Source organism: Humulus lupulus, chromosome 8, assembly GCF_963169125.1.
Source record: "Humulus lupulus chromosome 8, drHumLupu1.1, whole genome shotgun sequence".
In the NCBI taxonomy this organism is placed as follows: domain Eukaryota; kingdom Viridiplantae; phylum Streptophyta; class Magnoliopsida; order Rosales; family Cannabaceae; genus Humulus; species Humulus lupulus.
The window spans coordinates 79456196-79473702 of record NC_084800.1 but is presented as its reverse complement, the minus strand read 5'-3'; the positions used below and the strand labels follow the sequence as shown (position 1 = coordinate 79473702).

Genomic DNA, 17507 nt, shown 5'->3' with positions numbered 1-17507 from the left:
CTAACTTCGGAGAAGAGAAAGAGAGAGGGTGAGATCGATGTCGTGGGTTCCCTTTGCTTTTGGGGGTTTGCTTCGGTTCGGGTTTTGGGGATTGAGAGCAACAGATAGATAGAGAGAGTGTGAAAGAGTGAGAGAGTTTGTGTAGGAAAAAATTTGGATGGGAAAAAATGAGAGGGGTATTTTTGGTACTTGGTGAAAGTTTAGCACCAATTTGAAAAATTAATTAGTGCTTGTATTATTTAGTAATTATACACACTACTATACATAAATAGTGAAATTTCCCTTTATTAATGGCCATTTCCATACAATTATCAATTCATTACAAAATACACAATACTTTCAGTTATATGAAGAAAAAAAATCAGAGTTTTTGTCTATGTAGTATATCCTAAAAGGAAATTCCAGGTTTTCTGCTTAATAATATACTCTATTTCATCTATATGAAAAAATTAATAGGCATCCCAAATATATGTCATTTTGTATAAGTTTGACTATAATACCCATTTCATTAAACTTCCCACTCTCTAGTACATTAATGTGCACCCATGATTAATTTTTGTGTTCTACATAAAAAATTTAAGGCTTTAAATATGCTAAACGTGTAGATCTTGAAAAAATACTAAGATTAAAAAAAATCAACTAAAACAGATATTTAAGCAAAAAGTTATGGCTCACCAAAATTTTCGTCAAATTTCAATGCAAAGCACTGATATACCATCGATTTTGCATCATGTTGGCCAAAAATCAAGTTTTCATGATTGCATCGCAAAAGCATTGAAAAAGCATCGAAATAACATCGATTATGCATCGAAAAAGCATTGTTTTGGTAAAAAAAATCAAGTTTTCAAGATTGTATCGAATTTGCATAGTTTTGGCCAAAAAATCAATTTTGTGGATGCATCGCAATTGCATCAAAATAGCATCGTTTTCATTATTATTTTTGTACAAAAACGATGTTATTTCAATGCAATTGTGATGCATCCACAAAAATTAATTTTTTGGCCAAATCGATGCAATCTTGAAAACTTAGTTTTTTTTGCCAAAACAATGCTTTTTGGATGCATAATTGATGCTATTTCGATGCTCTTACGATGCAATCATGAATACTTGATTTTTGGCCAAAATGATGCAATATCGATGATACATCGATGCTCTGTGCTAAAATTTGACAAAAAATATTGGTGAGCCATAACTTTTTGCTTAAATGTCTGTTTTAGTTAATTTTTTTTAATCTTAGTATTTTTTTCTAGATCTACACATTTATCATATTTAAAGCCTTAAATTTTTTATGTAGAACACAAAAATTAATCATGGGTGCACATTAATGAGAGGAGTGTTTAAGTTGACATATTAAAAAAAATTCTTATGTTATGATGCATACAACCTAAAATTTCCCATCCTAAATTACTAGGTTTGCAAGAAGATGAAATTTTTAATATGTCAACTGTAGAATACGGATTACAAAAAAGGCAAAACCAGGATGGGAATTTTTGGTAATGATAAAGTTTTCCTTCACTTCTGTCTTTTTGGAAGCTACATTAAACACTCCTCGTCTCCTACGCCAGTTTGCCTTCTACTTATTTAGAGCACATAAGTTTCTTATGAGAATCTTAGTACAGCTTTTTGTCACAAATGCATCTTTTCTTAAGTTGAGAATTTGAGTTTTCATAAACTCTGTTGGTGTGAACATTTATGCTTTTCTTTGGTTGAGCTTTTATTTGCGGACCCATAAAAGGAATAAGTATAAGAGGAAATTACAACAAAATATTTTAAAAAATCTTTAAAGATATGGTAGGTTTTTTATTTTTAAAGTTTCTTATGACATATTTTTTTGAGATTTTTTCTTAAATACCTATTTTTTACTGTTCCTAATTTTTATTTTCTTCAAAAATACATATTTAAGTTTCATAATTAATTTTTTTTCTTCAAAAATACATACTTAATTTGTTTGCATTGTGTTTTAATTAATACGTTTTTCAAAGTTTCATAATTACAAAATACGGTCTTGAAAAAAAATAACTTGAAAATAACTCACTGGATTAACCCAAAATAAAGTAAAAAAAAATAATATATATCATAACAACTAAACATCAACCTAAGAAAAACCTAAAAACAACGTGGAAACAACCTTAAAAATGTAAAAATTTCCTTAAAATCGTAAAATAAAAAAAATAACGTTTGTCTGTAAAAATATAATTTTTTAGCAAAATTAAGTATTTTATGTAAAAATATATATATATTTTTTTTTACATTTTTATGGCAGTTTTTTTCTCATGTATTTGTAATATTTTATTTGTAGACCATATTATAATTTTATATAGTTTTAGTAGCTAGTTTTAATATATTTTGAGGTTATTTTTATAATTTTAATCTATTTGTAATATTTTTTATCATTCATATTTTATAAAACATTATTTTTTTAAGAAAAAAATGAGACTTTTTTCACCATGCATTTTATTCTCATTTCTTCTTCTTTTCTTCCATTTTTTTTTATCTATTTCAATATTTTATCTATAGTAACCGGTTACCACTATCAAAATAGTTTTTTTTTTTTTATGTGGTAGTAATCATATGTCATTCTCAATTTTTTTAGGTATATGTAGTGACTGGTTACCACTCTCGAAATCTTTTTTATTTTTTAAGTGATGTGGTGGTTACTAGTTACAACGGGTTACTTAGCTAGATCTTAAAAAAAAACAGATTTGAAAAAATAAACTAAATTAATCGTGATGGTAATCGGTTACTTAATCAATTCTGAAAAAAAAAAAAAACATAAATCGATTGTGATGGTACCTGGTTACTTAGTCAGGTGTGAAAAAAAAATAGATCTAAACAAAAAAATCTATATTAATCGTGATCAACACTAGTTACACCAAGGTCTGAAAAAAAAAAAAAAAAAACTAGTCGCTATAGTACCTAATTACTTTGCAAGTGTGAAAAAAAATAATATCTAAATTGATCATAATAGTAACTAGTTGCAACTAGATCTGAAAAAAAAATCAAATCTTAAAAAAAAGAAGAACCACTTGCGATGGTAACCCATTACTTAGCCAAAGAAGAACCAGAGGGCAGAGTTGTTACTGTCGAGGGGGCAAAGCTACGTCGCAGGCAAATGGCTGAGAAAAAGGAACCAAGTAGGAGAGGAGAGAGGGAGAAAGGAGAGAGGGAGAAGAGAAGAGGAAAGGAAAATTGCAGTCGGGAGGGAGAGAGGAGAGACTGAGTGGAAAAGAGAATTTTGTGTAAAAATATAGTAATCTATATTTTATATTTTATGGAATTCTCATATTTTGAACTTTTTTTTTCTTTGCGTTTCTTTGATGCATATCAGATAAACATATTCTAATTTAAAATATTAAAACAGTAAATTTAATAATTTACCAAAAAAAAGTGTTAGGAAATATATGGTGCCAATTACAATACTCAAGTTTAAAACTTTAAAGATAAAAAGAGCAAAACCTTTCATCTTTTCCAATTTTCAAACGCATATTACAGATAAAAAGTGCAAAACCTTTCATCTTTTCCAATTTTCAAACGTATACTACTATGATGCAATCTTTAATTTTTGCAGGTAATTTTTTCAGCATTAATAAGAGAGAATCATATAAGCCAAAAAAAAAAAAACAAAAGGAGATATTAATGTGAGAACCAATGAAATGATTTACAAAAGCTAATGGAATTGAAATTTTAAATTACATTTTTCTTTTTCTATTCACGCCATAGCTACAAACCCAAGTTTCTCATAAGGCAAAGACGAATGAACAAAATTGATGCTGCACATTAACAAATAATAATTATAATAAAAAATAATAAAGAACTACAATATGACCTCAACAAAACACAATAAAGAAAAAACCTTCCCCACCACTTGAAGTGACCCAAACATGAGAACTTCCCTAAGAACAATGCACCTCTTTGATCTAAGAAACCCAAAGTAGATCCAAATCCAAAAACCCAGAAGGCTAACGGGATAAAATATCCATTACACGGTCCTGAGCGTCGGCGGGAATCTCCCTTCCTGGGACTTGGACCTTTAGAAGATCAGTGTACCTGTCAAAAGAGAGTTTGGCGTTATTTAACCAAAATAAACAACTCAACACATGCATGTAAAACAAAAACAGTTGAAGTTGACTAACTCGGCAGCTGTGAACAAGTGCTCATGCTCCGTGATGAAGGCAAGCAAGGCCTGCAAAAGGAAAGAAAGATTGACATCTGAAGGAAGAAAGCATGATACTGTTTGCAGACAAATGATCAGTTTTAATGACTTGCCTCATATGGCATGTTTAGAAGTTCGAAGTACGTTCGAACGTGATCTAATCTCTGTTGTACAGCTTCACTGTCAATTGAGGGTATAGCTGCTAGTGCCTGCAATGCCAATAATGAAGAGATGAAGGATAGCAACGTTTCAAACAAAAAAAATTATAAGGCCCCCTCTTATCAATGATTTGGAGCAGGTTTTACATCACATTGAAGTGAGAATCAAAGTGATAAAATGATTCTCAACACCAGTAAAGCTAGTTTGGTAGAGCCGTGAGAGAGAGGAGCTACGTTCACTGGCTTTGCAATCTTTGCAATATTATGACAAGCACCACAGTTGATAGATTTTAATAAACTGAGAAGGTTTTTTCTCAATGTGAGCAGCTATTGAAAAATAAATGGGGACATCACGCTGACAGTTTTATGAAATGTAGATCTCTAAATGTGCCCATGTAGTAAAACTCAATAGATACTAACTAAAGTAAGGGTTCCCAAAACCTAACCTAGCTTTGAAGGTTACGTATGGTCAATGTCAGGATAGATGAAAGTAGACTTTGGTAACCTTTTTAATATTTTATTTTTGCAAAAGTAAACATGCACTATTATATATAATCCATCTACCCCTCTACAATATATAGACAAAATGCAACTTTACTGATCATAGTTTAGGATTGACTCACTACAGCTACAATCATTTAAAGAAAGCTTTATTAAGATCTTTAGATTGGTTAAACAATCTTATTTCATATCTCTCATTGTTAAAATGCAGCAGAGGGGTAGTTTTTAACCAATAATTGTTGAAAGAAGGAAGAAAAATTGAATTTTGGGCATGAATATGGAAAAATCTACCTGTTCCAATGCAATTGAATTTCGGCATATCTGCTGAACCCCAAAAAGATTGATGGACTTCATGTCAGCCAAAGCCTGATTAGAAGTAACATCTCTCGAATTAGAGGTGAAGAGGAAATAATGAAAGTGCTATAAGAAACTCAAGTCAATTATATCTGGGGATATATATATGTGTGTGTGTATGTATTACAAACTTGAATCCAACCCAAATTTGGAGAAAAGAATTGAAAGGAAAACCTTTATGGATGCATTGGCTGCAACACTGCATATTCCCCCAAATATGTAATTCCGCTTCACTGCCGCAACAAAAGGCGCCATTTCCTCATCTCTGCGCATAATCTATGCATGAAGAATACGATAGTGAGATTTATTCATAAAAGCATAAGGTACTAGATGAAATTATTCAGTCCAAAAGAAGTAAGAACCGTCCTTGTAATCTTTTTCAAATCAAGAGAAAGAAAAAATAGTTTGTATAACAAACTTTGACATATAACGACTCTAATAGGCCAGCTACAACACACAAATTTAATTTCTATCACCTACTTATACATATACATTTGCACATACAAATATACAAGTATAAAGACCCACAAGTATAAGATGAATGCCTAGTAAATAAGTACAAGAATCAACTTCCTGAAAGGACGAAATATACACAAATTTTCTTGTATGGTGATGTGCATCATTATTCATCTGACAAATCAGGAGTTGAATATACTGACCTGTGCAGTGAGTGAGATAATAAAGTCATCTGGTTCTTCTGCATCTTGGTCCTCCAGATACTCCCTGGTTGTCATTTCCTGTAAGAAAATCAGGCTCCTCATTCAGCAGAGAAATTATGGAGAACATTCTCAAATTAAAACAGTATGTATGAATCAAGTCTTGAAGACCTGCATATGGAAAATAGTCTCCAGTTGCATCTCAACACGTAAAACTTTGAGGCAATCAATTGCCAATTTCCTATACTCGTCTGCAAATGAAGCCATATCCCTAGAAGGTGCAGTGCTCAATTGAGTATGATTCTTCTTGCCACTCTCTCCTTCTTGAGTTGGAGCTTTCACAGTTGTCCATCCAAGCCTGCAAAATGCATGGCATAGTGCTCCATTAAATAAATCACAATTAAGTTGCTGTAGAAAATGAATTTTTCTTTTTGATGTATAAAAGAAAGTTTTCCTGCAAATATGAACATCAATAGATTGATAAAATTATAATATCAGTGTAAGTTTGTTTTGAATACCAATAAGTTGCTCTAAATTCCTTTTCGATTAAAAAATTTATTGATATAGAGGGATATAACAATAATTAGAGAACAAAGCATCCTGCACAAAACCAAACAACGTCTATAAAAATTACAAAGAAAAATCAATTGGAGATGTCAATTTTCAATCTCCTTAGCCAGTGAAAACCAGAGAGGCTAAAAAATTTCAGCCTTTCCCATACAGACCCAAAACCATTTCATTCCATTAAAAAATTATGCAATTCCTCTCTAATCAAATTCCCCAAAATATTGCTATCACTCCACAATTCAAGGATGTTCCAAATTTTTGTTTCCCGTTACATTTATAGACAACAATATTTCTTGTTCTCTGATGTAAACAGAGTACTTGTTTTCCAATGTACTTGTAAAGCTCCTATTGTTCTTTAACTAAATTTATATTTAATTTAACCAATAAAAGAAATATTATAAGTTGAAGCTCATTATTAAAAGATACATAGAATACTATAACCTGAACCTCATTATTAAAAGCTACATAGAAATATTATCAGCTGAAGCTCTTTATTAAAAGCTACATTGTGATTAAAGATTTGATACCAATATGATCTTGTGAGAAAACAAATTTCATTAAAAGTAAGGTTGGATATTTAATACACCAGTTCACAAGAAGTCAGAGCCAGATCACAGCATTTGCAAATGTAGAGAGAGAAACAATGACTAGATACCAGAAGTGTTTTTTTCCTATAGAGACTACACGATGGATCTCAAAATGCAACAAAACAATCACGGAAGCATACTAAAACAAAAGTTCCTTACTCAAATTAAGTTCTCTAAATTCTCATATGGCATATGCATTCATTAGCACACAATAAAGGCTTCAATAGAAAACTACCAAACGATGTGAATTCAACCAACTCAGAAAACTTGCCTTTGAATTGAGTCTGCAAGATACTCTAATGAATCACTAAGGGAAGCAAGCAAAATAAGTTTGTTATCATCGCGAATCAGATTCTCCTACAGGACATAAAGAAAGGAACAAAATAAGTTAATGCATAATTTGGACACAAAACTGCATGCACTAAAGATTTCCAAGAGAAACTAAAATCATCATTCTTGATTGAAAAGGAAACAAATAAAATAAAACGTATACATTCTAGCAAACCATTTAATTTGAAACATAAAAAAAAAACAATATGAATACCTGCTTAATAGGCCGCAAAGTTAACAATAAATCACATAGTTCTAATTCAACCTCAACAGTTTCAGCATCAGCTGTATGATTATTAATGTTAGATTGTCCAACACCATTTGGTAAACATGCACTTGCGGGGTCAAGTCGCATCAATTTCTCAATATCATGCCTCCCAATAAGCATATAACTTTGCTTCTCAAGAACTGCCTGGAAAAAGTTGGGAAAACACCCAAGAGAAAGAAAGAGTCAATGAGTAGTAAAAGAAAGTATCAGCACTGATATGCATAATTTCTAATACCTATCGTTTCCTGAATTCCCATAAAATTGATGTTCTAAAAGCTTTGCAACAGTCTTCTGATTTAATGTTTAAGAACCGTTAATGATAACATACATAAAACAGTTGATCTTAGTGTTCACAATATAAGTACATTTCTTACACACGGAATTAGTAATAGTGTAACAAAGATTTACGAAAAGTTCTATAAGAGATAATCTCAAAATCCTTGACCACTTGACTATATTAAGAATTCTATCTTTTCTGACATGTTAAGAGATAATCTCAACATGCCAATAAGAATTTCAACTTTTTTCAAAATCTGTGACCACTTGACTCAAATATTCATATTAACGTTAACTGTCATCATTTTGAATGTGGATGCAAAACATTGGTTGCAAGGGCTAGAACAATAAGAACTAGCGCTAAAACTATTTCAACATGTTGCTAAATGAAATAGCATGAAAACACAAATCAATAAAAAAGAAAAAATAATAAATAAATAATTTTGTTCTATTTTTTCATGAAGGATCTTTTCCTACTTTGTGCTTGTACTTTTTCTCTAAGTAATACAAGCTTGAGGTTTTGTTTTAAAATAAATAAATAAATATATAATAATGTCAAACTAATATGGATCAACATCCTTGCCTCCATGTATGAAGTCCGACATCTTTCATATGTTCGCTCCAAAAAAGTTTGCACATATTTCACAAGATCACCAGAAAATTTAGGCATTGCTTGAGCCCAACCAAGCACCTGTTTAAATGACTAGATCAAATTAGGGAACCTTAACGACAATTCATTCATGAGAGAAAATTAATCAAACCTTTAACAATACCCTAGAACAGAGCAGAGGAGAAGGAAAAAAAAACAATATGATACTAAAAAGCTAAAAAAAACTTGCCTCCTTCGCTAAGAAATCTATAGCCAGAAGACCCTGTAAGACAGGTCGACCCTTTTCAACTGATGGAGTATAAGTTGCAGCAGTATGTGCTCGGGGCCTGAATGCAGCTGGACCTAAAAGTGGTGTCAACAAAAATTAAATTCTTTATTCCAGACAATAGTAGAGAAACTCCTAACAGCCTGTATGTGTCACAGGAACATGCACATAATCTAACAATATCTTGACCAATTATACAATGCAAAAGTGTTGCTCTGGGCAACCCATAATAGAGCAGGAAACCCTACAGAGAAAATCAAATAAATTATTTTCTAGTAATTTTAAAAGTTTAAATGTGTTTAGACATTTTTTCAGTTATGTTGTCCCCTTATTATTATGATTTCTCAAGAACATTTCATTAATGACTACAAAGACCTGTTCATTGCTGAAATTCTAGGGACATCAACAGTCTTGAGACTTGCCTCGTGTGTTGTTTAGACAAAGTTATCTTTATGAATGATGCACTTCACCGTATGGAGACTTACTGCCATATTTAAATACACAATGAAGAGATATGTCCTACAAGTGTTTAAATGGGCTTAAAATGGGAACCCTTAATTTCCTAGTAAGTAGCGACTTAAAAAAAATAAAGCTAACACTGCTACAAAAAAATAAAATAAAGCTAACACATTGATAGAGAAAATTCATATATCATGTGTTCTCATTTGATATTATTCTATAAAGTGATAGATGCTACAATTTTTTTAAATGATTGAAATCAAGTGTTACAAGACACAAGTTGTATAGTTGTAGAAACTTACTTGATATAGCTTGCTGTACACTTTTTCTGTAGTCTACGAACATTGTTGGTAAAAAGTGGTCCTTTACGAAATTCTCCACAAATGCTAGTAAGCCATCATTCCTGCAGTTTTAGAAGTTAAGAGCAAAGAATTTACTAAGAGGAACAAAAAAGAGAAAAAAGGAAAGCCAATTTAAAAATCAGAGAAGTAATAACTAAATGATGGTGGGGAGGCTCATTAATGGCAACAGACAGATCAGATGCAGTTATATTCTAATTCTTTTAACTAAACAGCTTCAAAGAGCAAGAACAAATTTGCAACTGTAAAATGCAAGGACAAAGCAGGAACATTTCTATACTATACACGAAACATAAAAAGAACGCCACTGATTCACCAAAAGAAAAACACACCATTAGCCAAACAGCTTATCCACCATTATGTAGCAAGGAATCACAAATAGAAGTCAACTCTATGTTCAACCAACCCAATCTACTATGTCAAATCATGGGATCCCGTCCAACCATTAGTAAATACAAAGAAAACTAGAATAGCAAATTCCTGGCTTTGAAGAATCCTTGATCTGAGAAATCCTTTAGACTAGAAAAATCATCAAATTTAGTGTGCATTACTATGATTAACATATTCTATTTGAGAATAAAAACACATCTGAGACCATCTATCGAACAAGTATGCCCACACTAAATGGAAAGAGTATTTGGTTTCAGGCTTACCCTAGCTGAGAATATTTTGTTGGCAGCAATGAAGCAACTTTGTCTGTGAACTGCAGAACATAGAATAAGAAATTGCCACAAACTAAAAATTATTAGAAAATCTACCATGTACGATTCATGTCACTAGACTAGATCAATAAAGAACAGTCTTAAACCTGCAATACAGGCCGGTATATAGATGCTGCAAGATATATGCCTTGCTCCGGCAAGACAGATGCTGACCCATAACCTTCTTGCAATATGTTTGGACCTCTCCTATTCCAGCCTTGGCGAATAAGATCAACCCCTAAAGAATGAACAATGCAAGCCAGCAGAAACATTGATGACAAAAAACTGTTAGAGACGAAAATGTTGAAAGTTGAAACATGATAAAATGTGACCTCGTTCAGAAAAGGGTTATTGAAAAGGTACACCGCAGTTTTGGAGTTCTCCAATATGGAGAGAGAGCATACCCTCATTGGGGATTGATATACTAGCATCTGTGAAGCGAAAAGCAAAAGTGAGACCTTCTTCTGCCCCATCCCTGCCATATTTAGCATAAACATATCACGATTTCTAAGCCAGAAGGAGCAATGCAACCTGAAATAGATCAGAGAACCTGGAATTCCAAATGATGCAATTGAAAGTAAAATTAAATTTACTACCTCTTCTCTTTGGAAGGAACCTTGTTCGCAAGTCTAGCAGTTTGTACAGCAGCATCAGCAGAAGCAGCTTCGGGAGTTGCTCGGAGAATTTCACAAATGAGTTGTTGGCACTCACTCTTCGCACAAGTAATAATCAAAAAAAAGAACGAAAGAATGTTCATGAGAGGTCTAAAAACCAGTGGGTATGTTAAAATGATCATAAATAAAAAGATTGCTTCTCAATAACTGACTACCATAAGATTATATGTTGAGCACCTGTAATACTGTCAGGGAAAATCCAATACTGTAGCCTCCAGTTACTTGAGATGTTTCAGAATCGGGATTCCAGCTTACATCTACTGGCAATGACTTTGATGTGTTTTCAAACTGAGCAGATTTTGATTCCAAAATCTCTCCCACAACAACATGATTCTCTGAACAGTTATACTAGGAAAATTAGCTTCAACATCCAAAAGCAAAGGTAATTGAGAAATTAGTATCAAAATCCAAAAAACAAAGGAAAATTGTAGCCCACCAAATATACGGACAACAGTGTCCAAAATCGAATCTAACAGTTCTTTTGTCGAAGCCTGTGCTTTTCCTGTGGGGGCCATTACAGGTGAGACAGGGCTTGCTGTCAATAGGGTCCCAGTCAGCGATATCCCATTTTGACGCTTCTGCTTTGACAACTGATAGCTTTCTAACTGCCCCTTCATGAAATGTAAACCAGGTGTAGCAGTATGGGCAGTCTGGCCAATACCATACCTCGAAGAATTAATAAGATCTGCATGGGATTTAATCTTGGATGTGATAGTCTCATGGATTGTAGGTCGCAGTCTTTGGCTGGGTGAAGAAGAAAAATATAAGGTATATATTATGTGGAAGGAAAAAAAAGGTAAAATTTTAGTGCATACTTTAAAACTTCTAAATATAAAATGCAGTTCTAACAAAAGCTTATTGTTTGGACAATTTAACTTAAACTTAATTTATTAGAGAGAGAGAGAGAGACATGCAAAAAGATGTTAAATATAGATATACCATCTGAGAGTAAATACTATGCAGAAAAAATAGAGAGCACAAAATAGTATTATTGGGAAAAAGGTGGGAGCTCCAGAAGAACGTACACTAGAAACATACTGACTCCACATGCAAGATGCCATCATTTTTAAATATAACAACAATATAAGAAATTTCACTCAAATATAACAACAATATATAAGGAATAGTAAAGAAAACAGATTCTATAAAACAGTTGACACAATGTAAGGTATTTCACGTATTGATTCAGCATGCAAGAAGAAAATCACCATTCAAATATTATATAAAGAAAAGTAGAGAATACAGATTCTATCAAACAGATGACACGTCGCAATGTAAGAAATTTCAACTACTAATTCAGTATGCAAGACAGGAAACCATCATTCAAATACAACAATATATAAACAAAAGTAGAAAATATATATTCTATCAAACAGATAACACAATGTAAGAAATTTCCAAGTACTAATTCAGCATTCAAGATAGGATACTGTAACTCAAATATAAGATTATATAAAGAAAAGTAGAGAGTGCAGATTCTATCAAACAGATGCTTCAAGAAGAAGGAGAAGTGAATCAGTTAGAAAACAAACCAGATCATAGCACCAGCAGCAGCAACTTTGCCAAGTATGCAAAGGCACTCAACCATGGTCTGGAGATACTTTACATGAAGTGGGGCATCACTCTTTTTCATTGTTTCCTAAAATCAATTATCCCTAAAATGTCAATCCAGAAGCTGAGTAATTCATAAAAATTTACATATATGAGATAAAATATGAGCATTTCATACAAGAAATTCATCTGGAGTGGAATTTGAAAGCCAGGTTGGCATTTGACGAGAAATAGTTTTGACATCTTTTGGGAAACCTTCACCGCCATTTACCCTAACTAATGTTGTATGCCCGTCTGAGGTAACTTCATCATGTAGTTCCAAAGCACCATCCTCATCATGGCCATCAAAAGATGAACTGAAATGCATATTCAAATTTCAAAATTAAGAAGAAAATATAAGACAACCACATAAAGATCTTAAATGTTCCAATGCACTGGTGCATGTCAGCTGTGTCAATCTAGACTCTTTTTATTGAAGACTTGAAAGCTATCTGTGACTAAATCTCTTTCTAACATAAACAATTTTAGGGAAAGGATAATTTCTGGAAACACCTTGGTGAAGCTTAATTTGGAGAGAAGCAATCACTAATTAGCATAAAAATAAATCTAAGTACAATATTTCGGACAACTAATGATTAAACATGAATTAAGCAACCATAAAATGCAGCAGAATATGTTCATTTCTACACAATTTAAGGACCACATTCAAGGGATGCTGAGACACGTATCTAGAATCTTTAAGAAGTTGTAAAATATTTTCAAAACTCACCCCCCATCAACAGAAGCTGCCTTGTATGATCCATTGTCGCCTTTCAGTAACCTGGTCCTTCGAGATAAAGATTGTGAATTATTCATTGAATATGCAACAGCTGTGGTGGTTGGTACCTCATCATCCTTTTCATCGATACCTAAGGAAGCTGAGCTGCAGAAAGAATCAACTCAGAAACAATTCACTTACAAAACTAAAGAACAAACTTTCTACCAACTTATAAATTGCAATATATTTTCAATATAATAAGCAGATTAACTCAGAAAGTTATAATACAAGCAACTATAACATAAACAATAGAAAATGAAAAGCCAAGATGAGCCTCTATCAGTTTAGGATTTAATTCTTCAATGGTGGCTTGAGTATATATAAGGTAAAAAAAACCTCTTAAACCGTAAAATAACAAAAATACTAAGTACAGCTTTTTCACCTATAGTTTAATTATTTTGGTGATACTGAGGTGGTAACGCTTCAAGCCTTGTATATAAAATTATAACTTTTTTTAAAAAAAACAAAAACAACATTGTATTAATAATTGTGAGAAATACAAAGTGAAGAGATCACATGTGACCTCTTAGAGTTCAAATATGTAAATAAATTTTAAACTCTTAGGGTTTAAAATTATAACAACAATTGAAAAATCAAAACTAGTACCTATAATCTCCCTTGTTGTAAAGATGTGCATGCAAATCCTCCAAAACTCTATAAAATAATATTCCTCTCAGCTTCAACAACTCTGATCGAACATCTTGAAGGGCACCAACCTGGACCATAGGGGCAAGCCAAAATTATTACTATAGAAACATTTCACTTAAAAGTATTCTTGCCTAACTCATGCATTACAATGGAGGTACCATAATGATAGGCATAAAAGGAAAAAAAAAAAAAAGCAATCAACTATATTATATTGAAAAACAATAAATTTATACAAGCTCTGCATTGCAGTTCTTAAGCAAACAGCATCACGAAGGAAGAGTTGAGACTTTGCATCAACTGGTTCTGATTGACAATGCAGTAATGGTCCCAAGATATTGTAAAAGTAGTAGTTCAAAATGAAAATATCTTCCAGCAGCAAACATAGAGATGACATGGATTGCAGTAATTGGATGAGGAAAATGGTAAGCCTCAGAACAATATTTAGTAGAATGTAAGTTTTACTGCCTCCCCACCAAAAACAAACACTTAGTCCCACAAACATTGAACTACTTACCGTCTGAAGTCCTTCTCGCTCAAGCATCAATGTAGAGTGAACATGCAATTGAACAGCAGCATAAAACTGCTTATCAGCAATCAGCTTCTCAATGCGAGCTGGAACCTGAGGTATGTCAGCAGTCATGCATGTGTTATAGTTAAGGGAATAAATTTTCAAGTACAGTATTGCACACATGTCATGATAAATAAACAAGAGTTTAAATACTATTATTGACCAATAAGATTAATGTATTTAATACTTATAATAAGCAAATATAATATACAAACCTTAGCTATGCCCTCAATTTGATCTAATAGGGAAATTATGTGACGCAATGTAACCGATCGATACCATAACTGATGAAGTTGTTTATTACGAGCACTAAGACACTTTTTCGCATCAGCCAAATCAACCTTTAGGACACCAATAATTTCTGTGGATTCGCTGAACAAACGCAATATCTGAAAAGGAATGAGCAAATATTGGAGAAAAAATTAAAATTGCAAAAGACAATTTAAGATTTACTCATGGAAGTAATAAAGAAAAACAGAGTATTATTAATTGTATAGCCAAAGGCTTTCCAACAATCTGGAAACAGCTGGAGTTCTTGGTAAAAAGAACAATCAATTTTACTAAAAAATGTACCAAATAACAAGAAATTACTTTCTTATATCATGAATACTAGAAATCTTATATATGAAAAAATCTATAAAAAGATGGACAATGCACATAGTCCAAATCGATCTCTGAGAATTATTGGCAGACCTGGGAATAGTTCTGAATAGCTTTGTTGAAGCCACTGTGATAAGCATGCACCACTTCATCCACAACCTCCTCAACAACATCACTTTGCTCCTTCAGAAACTGAACTTCAGCTTCACGATCTTTTGAAGTCAAAATATGGACAACATGAGGTAATGAATCAAACCGTGCAGCAGCCCAGCTCTCATCTATTCGTGAAAGCTCTCCCCTTAATTCCTGCGTTAATTAAATTGCATCATGTACAATTCAGTTTACTGACTGAGATCTAAATAACTCATTAACTGATGGTTTTAGTAAGTCATATCTTGATGTATGATGTATCAAGTGAGATATATAAATAAATAAATAAGAAATTAGTAGTGATATATACATAATATGAAACGTAGAGCAGATAGGTTTATATTGTTGTGGCAAGTACCTCGAAGTGTGGAATTTGGTAGACTTCAACAACAAATTTAAATTCTAGTTTTATATAACTAATAAAAACTTGTTTTAAAGAAACAATAACTTATTTCAGTTATTAAATATCTTCTGCATCTTCATTTCAGGATCCATTGCTAATCATGTAAAATATTGTATACTATAGACTTGCATTCACATCTGGTTCTGAATTTGGGATATGATACAATTCAGCTATAAAGGTTGAGCTTCCAATAATAAAAATTGGAACTGGACTTGATCACCAAATCCAAGACATGGCCAAGGCAAATGGACAGGATGAGATAAGCAACTGTAACTTACTGCTTTATTGGGAGAGACAGGCAATCCATCAAAAAGTCCCATCTTGAGCCTTTCCTCTAATTTGTGAGAACACCTAGTTGAACAATATCAGCGATGAGAGAAAAAGAATAAAATAATAATTGTAATGAGAATGAATCAAAAATTGTGTTTTTAGTTCGCAATTTCAACAAATATATGACATTTCACCAACATTTGTTTCTAGTTGTGTATGTCAACACAAGAAAAGATGGGAAAGGAAAAAACTTTCCTCATTTCCTCCTTCATTATGGCCCATTGCAGATCAGGAAACAACTAAACTTGGCATAGTTAATAAGAAATTTAATAATTTCTGGAAAAAAAACATAGACAAACCATTTTCTGATACCAATAAAGCAAAGAGGATTAAACCTAAGAAACCAACAATGTCCAATCATGGAAGGAATGCTAATGGCTTACATAAAAATTACTTGATCAGTGCTTTGTGAACTGAAAATCTCATTTTGTCTAAATCATATGAACTCAATGATTTGATTTTTTATTTCTTTTCTTCAAAACAAAGCTCTAAACATGGCAAAGTTAAAACGCCCATTTAAAAAAAAAATCCAAAATACATCCACAGTTCAACCTAAATAGAAGAAGAAGAGGCAAATCTAAAGCAATCAAACAAAGGGAAACAGATTAATAAAAAAATCATACCTCTAGATCCAGCGCGCGAAACGCAAAATGTACCGATAATCCGTACAAGCTATGCAATTCAGCTACCAAAACCCTGAAAATAACAGAATAAACTAAAAAGCTCAAAAATTACGTTTAATTAACAGGAAATTAACACGCATAAACAGCCATTGCTGAGCATAAAATCGAAATTAATCGAAAAGGAAAAAAAACAGAGGTGAAGAATCAAATCCAAATTAAACAATTTCGAAAGAATTCCATAAATGAAGGAGAATTGAATAAGGAAGAAGCTTGAATGAGAAACAGGTCGGGTTTGGGCGCTACCTATACGGATCGAAATTCGGAAAAGAAAGCGCATTGGCGTTGGAATACTGGACCTCGCGATAATGGATCAAAGTTATGCCAAAGTTTAGCCCCAACCAAGCAGATTGATAGCTTCGCGCATAGAATGGTTATGAGAAAAAACTGAAACTAAGAAGATGAAGACGAAGACGAAGAAGAAGAATACAACTACGACTACGAAAAGCCATACCTGAAGGTTGAAGCTGTCGACTGAGCTTTGTCGTTTATCGTTTTTTATTTTTATTTTTATCCAAAGAAAAGAAGAAAAAAAAAGATAAAATGAGGTTCGAATTATGAACTGGACCCGAAGCCAGGTCGAAGCATCCAAGATTTGAAACTAACTTCACTTTTTTGGTTTAATTAGAAATATTTACAAAATCATTAATAAATTAATTAAAATAATATCAATATTTTTTTTTGAGACAAATCAATTATAATATTTCAAATATTAAAATAAGATACCATCTATCTCAACTAATTAAAATAAAAAAATTAATTTTTTTATACAAAAATGTATATATATTAAGTAAAAGCAACGTGTATATTTGTTTAATTTTAAAATTATAAATATATTTATT

The 17507-nt window shown here is 32.3% G+C and overlaps 1 protein-coding gene across 4 annotated transcripts; it reads right to left on the bottom strand.

Moving 5' to 3' along the window:
• Window positions 1–3612: 3612 nt before the first annotated feature.
• LOC133797914 (exocyst complex component SEC8) lies at window positions 3613–17265 on the bottom strand. 4 transcript variants are annotated; one of them, XM_062236038.1, is made up of 29 exons: window positions 17120–17265; window positions 16912–17022; window positions 16609–16681; window positions 15934–16006; window positions 15196–15408; window positions 14718–14891; window positions 14449–14553; window positions 13893–14002; window positions 13239–13391; window positions 12648–12825; window positions 12451–12557; window positions 11355–11662; window positions 11096–11253; window positions 10841–10956; window positions 10649–10719; window positions 10352–10482; window positions 10197–10246; window positions 9487–9587; window positions 8690–8802; window positions 8434–8541; window positions 7521–7718; window positions 7248–7333; window positions 5994–6180; window positions 5826–5903; window positions 5341–5442; window positions 5104–5178; window positions 4267–4362; window positions 4134–4183; window positions 3613–4047 (listed from the first exon to the last, which is right to left on the bottom strand). In XM_062236038.1, exons 4-29 carry the CDS (start codon window positions 15973–15975, stop codon window positions 3960–3962), a joined length of 3198 nt encoding a protein of 1065 aa, XP_062092022.1. In that variant the 5' UTR covers window positions 15976–16006; window positions 16609–16681; window positions 16912–17022; window positions 17120–17265; the 3' UTR covers window positions 3613–3959. The 4 variants fall into 4 exon arrangements, with proteins under 4 accessions (XP_062092022.1, XP_062092024.1, XP_062092023.1 ...); XM_062236040.1 differs by having other exon boundaries at window positions 15934–15989; XM_062236039.1 differs by lacking the exon at window positions 17120–17265 and having other exon boundaries at window positions 16912–17099.
• Between the last annotated feature and the right edge of the window lie 242 nt (window positions 17266–17507).